The sequence below is a fragment of the Melozone crissalis genome, unplaced genomic scaffold (genome assembly GCF_028551555.1).
Source record: "Melozone crissalis strain CALT ecotype California unplaced genomic scaffold, PUWL_Pcris_2 ptg000019l_1, whole genome shotgun sequence".
NCBI classification, from domain to species: domain Eukaryota; kingdom Metazoa; phylum Chordata; class Aves; order Passeriformes; family Passerellidae; genus Melozone; species Melozone crissalis.
In genome coordinates, this window is record NW_026535797.1 from 28,976,984 (window position 1) to 28,990,342 (window position 13,359).

The 13,359-nt window shown below is 42.6% G+C and overlaps 1 protein-coding gene across 12 annotated transcripts in view; it reads right to left on the reverse strand.

Annotated features, from left to right (window-relative positions):
- The window catches only part of ANK3 (ankyrin 3), a 282,760-nt gene that overhangs the window by 9,990 nt on the left and 259,411 nt on the right, over positions 1-13,359 (reverse strand). For 11 of the 12 annotated variants that reach the window (XM_054276898.1, XM_054276896.1, XM_054276897.1 and 8 more), the window contains 2 exons: positions 10,543-10,630; positions 8,302-8,680 (listed from right to left, as the gene is read on the reverse strand). In XM_054276898.1, the coding sequence (XP_054132873.1) occupies positions 8,302-8,680; positions 10,543-10,630 (467 nt within the window). Of the gene's footprint in view, positions 1-4,559; positions 4,659-8,301; positions 8,681-10,542; positions 10,631-13,359 lie in introns of all 12 variants that reach the window. The other variant, XM_054276906.1, reaches the window with a different exon arrangement.

The window sequence follows — 13,359 nt, forward strand, 5'->3', positions numbered from 1 at the left end:
AGTTATACAGTCAGTGCTGCAGTGTTGTGCCAAAGTTCACTGTAGATTTGTCAGAGCTCTGGTTTTCTCTCATGTTTGTTTTGTTACTAGAGGGATAATACTCCCTTTTATTCCTCCCATACATCTAGTGTTGTTGAAACAGTGGAGAAAAAAGGTGCAGCTGGATGCATGTTGCCAACAAGGATAAAAAGGAATTTAAAAGCAGGAGGAAATAAGCAAGATGGAAAGATCCTAAATATTTAATTTTGCCAAAGACCAGAGGCGATGCCGCAGTGGGAACAGAAGCTGCACAGAGCACTCAGACCTCTTCCCTCAGTGGCCTAAGCCAGCATCAGGGCATAATCCCCTCAGTCCTGAGATCACATTCTTGTAATGCATGAGCAGCAGCTGCGCCTCCGTCTCCTTGGGGTCTCGAGCCTCTGTGGCAGCAGCAGGAGAAACAAACATCTTTCATTAAGGTCATTTTCATTAGCGAGTTCTGCCTACTCAGGGAGACCTTGTTAATCAGATGCCACAACTCTCTGCCTGCGCCCATGCTGAGTCTGTAGTTGCTTGTTTGCAGATGTATTGCTAAAGGCACAGGAGGGGGAGAAAAATCCCAACTAAAAATCCCAGCCAAGGCAAGGAGACCTGAGAGCCAGGGGTGCTGTAAATGGGGCAGAGTGTAGCCCACTGCTGGGAGCTGGGGCACAGGTCCGGTGTATGTGGCATGGAGAACACACCTCAGAACAGCATTTGCAGTCTGGGGTGTGATTTATTCCACGTTATCTTACTGAGGCCAGCAGCTCCAACTCCCATGGGGCAGCACAGGGAGAGGGCATTTACCTGCAGCTCTGCCAGCCAGACAGAGACTGCACAGTGGAGACGCTGTGCCCAGCTGAATACACAAAAGGAAATGGTTCCCATTTTTCTCACTCAGGGCACAGGCACTTAATTCTTATCACCTACAGGATGGCCACATTTTATTTTCCATAAATAACTTCCCCTGAATAGCAAGACCATGGGAGCTGCTGGCTCTAGCTTTGGCTAACTTGCTGCTCAGGCCACTTCTCTCATGCAGGCTGAACCAAGCCCTCCACAATCAGTAAAGGGGCATTTCAAGGGAAAAATGCACAGAAAGAGACAAATCTTCAATAAAAATTGTCAAGAAATAACAAAAGTACAAGACATTAAATTAACTCAGATTTTAATAACCACTGCTTAGAAATATATTTTTCTTTCCATTACATTCTACCATAAACCTTTTGGCAAGAATCTTACTAAAACAGCTTTAGCCAAAAAATTTGTATCCATGAAAGATTTAACAATCTCTGAAAAAGCATGAAAAATTGGACACTGATTCCTGCCATGGCTGAATAACAGGAGCTTTGGATCAGGCTCTGAATGTCCACATTGTGGCGGGCACTCTTATTTTCCCCTTGTGTGCTAATTGCTCGCATTCCTGCACTACCATAAACCCATTTCTTTTGCAATGCCCCATCCCATCAATCCACCATGTGAATACAAGAGGGGAAAGGAAGAAAAACAAAAACATCTGCACTACCTTGAGGTTAGAATAGGATCCTATTACATGTGGAAATGGGCATCAGTCCTTGCTTGTCTGGTTTTATGGGCTCAGCCCTCTGAAGTGCTAAATCCCATGGGAATGCGCTCTAGAGTACTAAGCACTTGACAGGACTCAGCTCCTGCACTGCTGGGAAAATACCTCTGTGGGAGAGAAAAGGCTTTCTCCATATTTGGGCCAGGACAGAGAACTGAGGTAGCAGTTAAAAGGAAGTAACAGTGTTAGCAATGCTGCAGGATGGCAAGGAAAGGAAAAACAAGTTGGGAAAGCAGAGCAAAGGCAATGAAGCAATTCAGCCCTGACTGTACCTGTGGTGGCCCACGGCAAAACCTTTTTTCCACAGGACTCAATTCATCCTCCAGGTTTCGGTGCCAGCAGACTTTATGCCTGCTGGCTGTGTGAGTACCTCTGTGGCTTTAAATGCAACATGCAGGCAGTAATGAATACTAGGAAGAGCAATTAATATTAGGAAAAAATTCTTTACTGTGAGGATGGTGAGACACTGGCACAGGTTGCCCAGAGAAGCTGTGGATGACCCATCTGTGGAATGTTCAAGGCCAGGCTGGATGGGGCTCTGAGCATCCTGGTCTACTGGTGGGTGTCCCTGCCCATGGCACAGGGTTAGAACTGGACAATCTTTAATGTCCCTTCCAACCCAAGCCAATCTATGATCCTATTAATAAAGGCTACAGTAAAATAACACAGTTCCCACATGTGGTTCTGCTCAGTCGAGGCTCCGAGCCCACCCTCATTCCCTGCCTACTGCTGCTGGACATGAGCTGGCTGTGGGCACAGCACCCACTGCCAGGCACTGAGGCACTGGCAGCTGAGAACCTGCTGTTCCTGGTCACTGCTCGGGCCCTGCAGCAGCAGAATGAGTTCTTTTCCCTCTGCAGGCTGTGAGCATTGCTCCAGGCCTCTGCATCCTGAGAGCTCTTCCCTGATGGAGGAGCTGTACCTCAGCTTGTGTGTACTCTCACTGTGATTTCAGTTCACCCAAAGTGAACCTCTGCTCTTGGAAACGTGCAGAAAAAAGTCCAGGTCCCTACCAATGTTAAATCTTGATTTTTCCATTTCATACCACCATTTCATGAACTTTACGTGCCCAAAATGGTTGCTTCCACAACCAAATTCTTTCTCTAAAAGGCCTGATGATTGTTGCTTTCAAACTTTCTCTTGTTCTCTTTTGAGCTTAAGATGCAGAGTGGGGGATAAAAAAAGAAGCTATAAATGATCAAAAAATAACCAAAGAATCACATGTGTTTTCTAATCAAGACACAGGTACAGCTCCAATCCAGCTGAGATCAGACACGTTCCCGAGAGCCGCCTCCACTCGCCATGCACACCCTTCCCACCGGGTCTGCACCAGCTGAGATTCCAGCACTAAATATGCTGCTTTGCCACGGCTCTGCTACAAGTTCTACCCCAAATTACACCACCACATTTAAAACCAATTTTCTGTGCCTTTCTCTGAACACAGGGGCTGTGAGAGAGAGAGGGAGCAAGAGAAAGCTGCCTTTGACACGCTTTCCTCTTTTCTACTCCAGCACTTCCTGACTGCAAACCAGCGGACACCAAAATAGTTCAGACATAAATTGGGTGGGGGCCCTTAGCCACAGGCCAACTATGCAGCCTTTGAATCTGCAGCACACTCACACTCTGTGTGTTAGCAGAGACTCCTGCAGCACTGGAGGGGCCTGCCCTGTTTGAAAACAGAAACCACATTCCTAAGCCACAGCAGTGAGGGCTTATCTGCAGGGGAATTATTGAGGAAGGGTTATACCCTGACAGGCCCAGGCCTTTCAGGTTCTGCCTGGGGAGATGAAGGATCAGACAAAACATTCATTTCTGCTGAGCTCAGTTCTGCCATTCCTGTCCTGTCCCAAACGGGTATACTGAAGGAATTCATGGTGAAAGCAGCCAGAAAAGTCACCCTTCCTCTTCCAAAAGCATCTGCACCTTGGACTCTTTGGCAGCTGTGCAGAGCAGCCAATCTGCCACCCACACTACACAAAAGGTGCAGTGCAGACTCCTCTTGACAAAGCATGCAAGCAACAGTGATATAGATATGTGCAATTGAAATGTCACAATTTATTCCTTCCACAATTTATTCCAAGTAACAATTACAGCTTAGACAAACTGCACCAGTGCTGTAACAGCACCAAAGTGCCCTGCTGTTTTTTGTCAGGGCTTGACTGCATGATTTTCTAATAAGAATCTAATAAATCCTGGAAGTTACTGAGGAATTACATAATGGTTTATGTTAGAGACTTATTTTCTCATGCTCTATGCTGCAGGAAAATGATGTCATACTGTATGACCACACAAAAATATTGTAAGGGCAAATACAATTACTTATATGATTATAGCATTGTTAACAGTGTGTATAGTATATTGTGCTGTAAGTAAAGGCTATCTGTAAATAAATATACTAAATAGAGTCTACTGAAGGCAATGCAAGGACTTTTATTAACTTCAGTAGATTTAAAATCAGGATCATCTGCTGCAGTGAGAAAGTTTTCCAGAACACATTAAGTGCTTAGGACCACAAGTTTCAACCAGAGTACGTGCCTCATACTTTCCTATATCCCACTCATATACTCCTGCAAATGTTTAACTTGTAACTCAGAATTTTTTTTAAAACAACTGGGAAAAAAAAAAAGGAAAGATTGTTACCCATCTTTCTCAGTGGCTCATATTTGCTCTACAGGAGACCAACATGCTGCATCTAGCTGCAGCCTTTAAGATGCCATGCACAGCAGTGGCAGTGAAGGACACAGCACTCCATGCAGCATAGCTGTTTTCCAACAGAAGACACCCACAACCCTGTGTTAAAAGCAAGGAAAGGCAACCTAGCACTGGGTTATCAATCCATACCGGCCATGGAAAGCACACTGCCACAGGGGCTCCAGTATGCCAAAAGTGACATTCTGACACAGCAGACCAAACCCACGTTCATGCCAGCATCACCTCAAGAAAGCAAATCACAAAGTACCTTGAGAATCAACCGCCGCCGGTAAACCCTCGTGGTGATTCTCTGCTCTTCACCTGAGCTTGAGTCACTTTCAATCTCACTGTCACTGTCACTACATTCCTAATAAATGCAGGTTTAGTACATTTGAACAGCACGTTTGCAAGACAGAACATGCTGATCAGGACTAGGAGAAGAAAACAGAGGTTATCACGGACAGTGTTTTCCCTGTTATGTACATACTGACTCGCAGTTTCACTGCTGAGGTACATGATGGGAGGAGGCCTTTTTTGCTCCTTGGCATGCTGTAACCTGCTAATTACACCAGCTATGGAATATCCCAGCAGCTCTCAAGTCTCAGAAAATGCTATTTGGAATGCATCTGACCTGTGAAATTTCAAAACCTTACGTAATTCTTTTAAATTTTATGTAAAAAAACCCATAACCTTGTCATAGCTCATTGATTTTTTTTTCTCCTAAAAATTATTCTTTCAAACAAGTTTTATGGATTCACAAGGTATGGGAAGTGAATTTCCTAATACAAAAAAAGAAGACAGTCACACAGAAAGATTCAGTGGAGCACTTCCGCATAGAACATTACAAAAAGGCTTTCTGAAGAATTTCTCCATGTAAATGGCTTTCCTGCTCAGTATTTATCTCCTTTTATAAGTGGCAAAACTGCAGTGCGGAGCAACAACCATCCTGCATTTTTCCAGGAAGGGGCTGTTAGAGCTCAGCTGAAGGGGCACAGCCCTGAGCTGGTCTCAGACAGGTATTGCAGCTACACCTGGATGTTATTCTGTCCTGGCACCCTCTGCCAGCCCTGGTGCTTTCCCCTCCAAAAGGAAGGAGCTCAGCTTTGGGGCTGAGCAGCTCTGTGTGCACATGCTGGACAAAGGGCTTCCCATCCCTGTGTGTGACAGACACAGGGCACAGACCCTCTTCCCATGATATTCAGCTGGACCAAGCCTTTCCTGAACAGAGAAATTTGAAAATTTCCTCTATGTTTTACTCAATGACAGCCCCAAACTGATTTTAGAATCATGGACAGTGGATATTGGGAACTGCATATCTATTTCTCCTTCTGAATCTGGCCCAAGACATCCTAAACAAGAAGCAAATCTCAGAAATTATGTGCAAAATAAGAGTGGGCATAGGTGGGTGGAGGAAAAAAAGAACTATTTAACAAAAAGCATTTAGGGCAGGATGACAGAATTCATCTGCAGTCCTCTGGCACTAGTCAAATATAGATACAAAAAATTGTAAGCCAATCCTCTCCTGAAGAAGTAACAAGAAAGCAGAAGACTTCCAGAGGGCATGAAAGCTTTAGAGGAGGAGTTATTTTTAATAAACAGCTTTAAGTGGTTTATTTGTGATGGAATTCTGACACTGAGAGTCACCTTGACCATGTGCTGGACATCATCCTCTTTGGAACAACAGAGCAACTGTGCTGTGTTCTTCTCATTTAAAAAGATCACTGGAATCTGATGCTTGAGCGTTTGTAGAGAATTATATGACCTACACCATTGCTGCAATGCTTTTGTAAATGTTTATGTGGACTTGGAATGAGGCCAAGGATTTGTTTCATCCACGTCACCAGGCGTCAGACCAGTACCAGTCTGAGTTCCATCTCTTGGTGCAAACTCTGTGCCAAAGCACTGCTGCAGCCCTTCTCCTGCAGATGGGTGACTATTGCTTCCTGCCTCTTTCCAAATGGGTCACAGACAAAAATATCTTACTTTGGCAAGTAGTTTTAGTTTGTTCCCACTTTCTCTCCACAGAAGTAAATCTGTTTCTTCCATACTTTTCTCTTTATGGAGCATTTCTGAAGAATGCCTTGCAGAAAGACTGCAGTAGAAATTTTCTTTCTGTTTTCATGACAGCTCATGAAGCATCTCACCATGACTAGGAGTGCCTTAGTAATTAAACTTACTGAATTTAAATTAGATTAGAATGCATTACTGAAGAAATATCAACAAGATAATAGAAGTAGTTCATGTCATTCTAACAGACTCTAGTTTCTTACCCATCCAGGCTTTGTGAGAGACCCACATTTTGAAATGACATTATTTTCACATACCAGTGTATTCAAAGATCATGTCTATAAAAGGGCTTGTTATTTAGTAAATAGGATTATCAGCCTTCACCAATAAAGCAAAGAGCACGCCTAAGAAAAGCACTTTCTTATTCTTCTCAATCCAGATGGGATATCCAATAGTAAAGAGCACACAAAAGTGGGTGACAACTTCTCTTCCCACTGATGGGAATGCAGAGGGGGAAGTGCAGCATGTCAGCACATTACAGCGTGCATCCACACTCACTCCTGCATTTAATCAGAGCATGGCACCACCAGACTGAGCTCTGCCCCAAAGCCCACAGACACTGAGGAACGCTGCCATCTGCCTCTAGCTGCCTTTGCAGAAGGCAAAGGCTTTTACATTTTTAAAGTATTCCAGTAATTAGCAAACATTAGGAAAGATCTTACTGTGTCACGAACTAATAACAAGATAATAACAATCATATGCTGCATAACTGCTGAAACTGATTATGTTACCATCTAATAAAAGGATTCTTGGTTGTATAATCGAAAGAATAGCTTTAAACGAACTAATTTAGACCTGAGTGATTTACTGCAGCCCACCACAGCCAACATTTTTATTGTGCTACAATAAAAAAAAAAATCTATATCATGTAGAAGTAATTCTACTGAAATATCTTGCTTCCAAAAGTTATAATCTCCTCCTGCCTTATATGCAAGAAAAGACAATCTCAGTAGAAGAAACTCTGCAATTCCCCTTTTCAGCCTGGTTCCCTGCTGGCCCTGAGGTTTGTTCTGTGGCAATCCTCCCACTGCTGGGGTGTGAGGTGCACGCAGCTACTGGACCACAAGCCATTCTTTGAGTCAACTTTCCTTCCAAGCTTCTGGTAAATAAATAGAAGCAAGTGAGAAAGCTATCAAAATCTTTATTTTCAGAAAATAACTTATAACTGGGGTTTTGCTTAAGGGTGTAGAAATTAGGCAAGGTAGAAAGGAAGGGGAGCCCCTCGGCAGCTTTTAAGGAGAAAGAATCACCACCTGGAAAAATGCTTTACACATATAGAAATCTTTTGATCTGTCTTGGCTGGATGGACTCTGAAGTTAGGATGAAAAAGGCCATGAAAAAAGAAATATAAGGAGGAGATTACATATCACCCCAAATAAATTTTTTTGCAAATCAACAGAGTGAAAAAAAATGCAGGTAGTTTTGGGAAAAAGAGCAGGACAGAGCCTGAAGGGTCCCTATATTTCTTTGCTCCTATAATTTGCTTCAATGTCAATGTCACAAGAAGAGTGGGAACCAGTGGCAACACCTCAGTGGGAGCAGATGGGGGACAGCTGAGCAGTTTGGCACTGCTTGCACAGGTGGTGTCATGGCAGGGAAGGGGCTGTTCCCCAGCCACGAGGGACAGTGCTCCCAGAAGCTGCTCCAGCCCCTTCCAGGGCTCAGGGCCAGGCAGGGAGGGGATTATGCAGCCCTTCTTGGCACCCCTGCCTATCCTGACTCCACCCCGTTCTATTCACAACACAAATAAAAATTTCCAGTATTTTTCCCAATTCCATTTTTCTCAATTCAGTAATAAACTGAAAAGGCATAAAGAAGGATAAGGAAAAAATCCCCTAACCCTGTCACGAACAACACTGCAAGTCGCACAAAAAAATTTGTCAACCAATATGTCAAGCAACAGGGACTCCTCACACTGTTAATTATTACAGGACATACTGTACCTTCTGTTCAGACATTACGGCTCCCTCCTCCTCTTGGATGCTTGTTCTTGGCTTGCCATCCTCAGAAGTACTCCAGCCCATCTTCTTCACACTGACAGGCACAGATGTTTTGCTGCCTTCTGTTGTTGGCTTGCTGGTCTCTTCCGAAGATTTCTGATATGCTGCTGATGATAATGTCTGCTCATCAGTACCAGTTGAGATCTGGGACTTTGTTTTCAGGGTTTCTTTGTCACTGTGTTTTCCCACATCATTTAAAGCTTCCTGGATGTAGGATTTAGTTTTTGCCTCTGATGTGGACTCGGATAGGCTTCCATTTGTTTCTGGCTTCCCTGCTTCTCCTTTGACGTATGAGGTAACAGAATCCCGACATTGGTCCGAACTACAAGAAAAAGAGAAAGGAACAGACAGCTGTTCAGGGCTTAAATCACAGGCAGAAGGGCAAAGCACCAAGCCTCTTACTGAGCCTTCAGTCTGGGCCCATACATTTCACGCAGAGAAAAGTAAAATTTTAGATTCCATTTGCAGATATCAATCTATTTAACAACCTTGTCTTCCGCATCATGGCATCGTTTCAGAAGCAATGAAAATACGGTGGACACTGGAAACAAGGCCAAATGTTTTATGTTAATCTCCTTCCATTTGGTGGAGGGGAGTAAAAAGAGAAAAAAAAATACACAAAACCTACCAGTTCTCTTGTATAATCATGAGCTAAAGCCTCAAGGCACTTATTTTTAAACCAGTCTCTAATCAAAGAGGTGATGAAAGTATCTGGTATCAAGCAATTACTAGTTATTTTTCCCCCCAAAGTACAATGTCTGCACTCCAGATAGGTCTTGCCTTTTAAAAAATCTGTAAATAGGTCCTTAGACACTGCAGAGTCTCAATAATATGCAGAGACAAAGGCAAGGAAGGTTACTAAAAGATAGAAAGCTGACCAGAATTTTGTGTCAGATTACCTATGGAGAGGTTTCACCTGCAGTTCTGATAAACAGCTTTATTTTCCTTTGTATTTTTGCTCACTTTATGTTAAAAACTACGACTGTGTAATGCTGACATATGAAAATATGCCAGCTGTTTGCTGGCAAGACTCTTACAAAAGACAGCAAAGGGAATTCACCTAGCTAGAAATTGATATCTTCTTAAGGAAGCCCTTTTACTTCCAGAAGTGATCTATTTCTCTATTTTAACACAATATAAAATGCAGAAAAACAACACTTGCTTAACAACAGGAAGCACATCAGTAGTAGTTCAAGTGCTTGACAGTATTGAAAGACAATGAATTTGCTGAAATCAATGACCAAATTCCCACTAGACTTGATAAAAGATTATCTAATGCTACCTTGAACCTTAAAACATCCTGAGCCAAAGATGCAGAGGATGTAAACTGCTGGCAGAGAAACGATCACTGCGCAGATAATCATTCTGTGCTGATTTATAGCTCCTGCAGACCTGGCTCCTTCAACTGGTGATCACAGGAACCCAGTGGGCACCAGTAGGGCTGGACAGCACAACACATACTGCCAATGCTGAAAGGGCAGGCTGGAAAAGCTCGTGCAAGGGAAGTGCACTGAGGATAATTATACAGAAAGCATCCCTCTCAGCGGGTCATTATGCTAAAGACAAGTGAAGACTGGGAGAGTGCAGCACATACATCCCCTTTCCTTCCTCTGCAGCCACTGCTGGGACACAACACACAGGACTAGGTGGGTTTGGTATCCCCATCCTTACCTTCTTATGCCTTGTAACTCGTCTTTTAAATTAGCATGACACAATATGCTTGAAGCAAGTGTTGTAAAAAGTGACAATTAAAAAAATTAGCTTATGGGAAAAGTAACAATTATCTGAGGGAAGGCAAAGAGATGCAAATGGAAGGATGACTGCTATAAAGGTGCTCAAAAATAACAGTAAGGTAGTATCCTGATTTCAGATGTTCTTGATTCCAGCTACATCTATGCACCACTGAGATGAATTAGAAATAGAAATACGTGAGATAAAGAACGTGAAAAGAAATATTACCTGCCAAAGATAACACAAAGTACTTCTCAAATGCCTATATCGAGAATGAAACCTGACAAATACGCATTTTTAAAGCCAACTACATCTGAGGCCAAATCAAGTTTTTCTGTTAAATGTATATATATACAAGCATACAGAGATGCTGTCAGAGAGCAGCAGCCCGTGCAGCGCTGCTGGTGGCAGGTGGGCAGCTGCTGAAGGCACGCTGCAGCTCGGGGGGCTCACCTCTCGTCCAGGCAATCCAGCAGGCTGCCGCCTATCCTGCGCCCCGACGTCGGCGCCTCGGAGACGCTGGAGGAGTCGGGCTGCCAACCTGTAATTGAAGACATTTCGCGTTCTGCTTGTTGAACACCTTTAAGAATTGACCATACTCTTTCTTCCGTCATCTCCTCAGACTCAGCTCCTTCTTCCAGATGAATGTCCTCAAACAGAGACTTAAACTTTTCTGCCGTCATCTCCTCATCAGTACCAGACTTTTCTCTCTCGGGCTGCTCAGTCCTCACTCCTCTTTCACTAGTCTCTTCACTCTGCCTTTGTTTAGCATCTCTGGATATCCCATAACTACCGAGATACCGTGGAAAATCTTTAAGGTCCACTTCCTCCAACTGGCTCTCGCCTAGGGAAATATCTTTAGGTGTTCCTTCTCTAGGCACTGGGAAATCAACTTTGCTGTCATCCAGTGACGTGTCCTCTTCAGTCACCACTGGCGGGGCTGCTGCTGTACCATCTACGTGTCCCTGGGAGGTCACTACCACGTCACTCAGCCTACTGGGAGTTCTAAGGGGCGACTCTAGGCTAGAGGTGTCGCTAAGGAAATCGTCCTGGTGCAAAGGGGTGGGCGGCACGAAGCGCAACCCAGTGGGAGTTTCCAGTTCCACTTGGATGGAGGGATAACCTAAGGAAGACAGCACATTTGGACTGACTGGGATGAAACGTGGAGCAACAAATAAGCAAATGCCAAATGATTCATGGGTTACATAAAGTATGAAACACACAAGGAGGTGCAGGTGTATAAGAACCAATGCAGTTCTGATAGGTTTTTTTTACTTTGTCCCAAAGAGATGGAACAAAGAATGAGTACTGCCAGAGAATTTTACGGTGAAGCCAGTACTTCTGACTATTTTTTTAATAGTCTGCAAAGTTTTCAGCAATTGCTTGTGCAGCCATTTTAAACATTTTCAAGCTATAGCAGATTGTCTTATGGGCATGCAATAAATCAAATGTGGACAAGGGTGGTTGTCCCTTACACACAAGACAATCTCTTGCAGTCGTATTTTGTAAATCTTTATTTCCAAGATTTTATTTTTTTTTTTAATTTGGAAGTTTAATGAACAGATTTTAAAGACAGCAGTAGATCAAAACATAGGACAGCCACATTTTTGTCAGTAGGTATTCTTTCTAAACAGGTCCACATTTTTAATACGCTTTTATATAAAAATACACAATACCAGAAATACAGTGTTACTAACATATACCTCCAATTTAATCACAGAGTTACAAGAATGGACTAGTTAAGGAATGAAGAACAGAAATGGATCCTAATGAGGATACTAAAAGATAGTAGATCTAAACACACAGCAGGATAAAAAAACTAAAGTAAGGAAGTTAACAAAGGGATAAAAGAATAAACAAGGGAGAGCTATATGAATATTTCAGGTACAGTGAAGTTATTCGGGTGAGAGGACTGTGGTGAGTAAGGAGATCTTGGTGATCTTGAAGATTGAGGTGATCTTGGTGACATTGGTACAATCAGATACACTGATCAAATAAAGAGAAAAGAAAAATTGATGAAAACATAAAAAAAAAAAAACCCACACAAAAGGATTAAACTGAATATACACATAAAAAAATGGCAACAAAACCTTAAGTTCGCATTCTGGCAAATGAGGTTGGGCAACCTAGGAAAGGAAAAAACACATGCTGTGGGGTTAACGGGCCATTGTGCTGCCTGCAAGGGGAGGTGCATCAACAGGGACTGGGGCTTTGTTTCCTGAACCAGCCGAGAGAAAGGCAAAGGAGGTCTGGTCCTGGTGAGGAAAGGAAGCTTGAGGAAGGTTCAGAGAAGAGGAGAGACACAAAGCAGCTGCAGAGAAGCGCTTTTTTCATAAAAACGTTGATGCTACTATTAAAAGGCTCAAGCAACATTTCAAGAGAAACTTTCTTAAAATGTCAACAGAAAACTATTTCTGTAGTGCAATGATTCAATGACCAGCAATGCTGCTCAATAATGGAGGTACACTGAGCTCATATGCTCTGAAGAAAAAAAAAATCTTACTGAAATACAGAGAAAGCCAAAACATAATTGAACAAATTACAAAAACCAAAAAAAATGCTACTTACAAAAAAAAATCTTATTTAAGGAGCTATTTATAATACAAGCAAATAAAATCACAGTAATAATCCAGTGCCTGTTACCTAACATTTGAAACAAGTAAAAGTCAACATTTAGCATCTTCAATATACTGATAAACAAAAAGCACTTCCATGGAAATTTTGTTTTACAAGAAGAATTTCATTTTTGCTTTTAATTTGACACAAATTTAACCTGCACGGTTCTGCTATCATTTGATACAGCTTTCATGAGGAAATTATTACACAACTTTACCCATTAGCAGGCTGAAAAATATATTCAGTCATGCACTAAAAACCCAGTTTGTTATTTTTTTACTGCCATTGGAGAAATGGTCCAAGTGAAAATCATAAAGCAATCGATGTTCACAGGTCTCAAAAGGCTTGGTAGTAAATTGCACATTAATTTGTTCCATGCAAATACTATGCACTTTCCCCCCCTTCTTCTTCCTTTTTTGTTCTCCTTTAAGAACTTTTACTACTATATACCTAGACAAGAAGCCAAAGAATACACATATTTCCAGGTAAATTCTCAGGCATTAAATACCAAGTACGTAAAAAAAATAGACATGGGCAAGCCTCAAAGGCCAAGTGTTGCAGGAGAAAACCTTGGTCTTGTCAAGTGACCCTGAGGCTGGTGGGAACCAGTGTTCCCTCAGGCACACATCTCTGGGACTCTGCACTTAGTGTTTG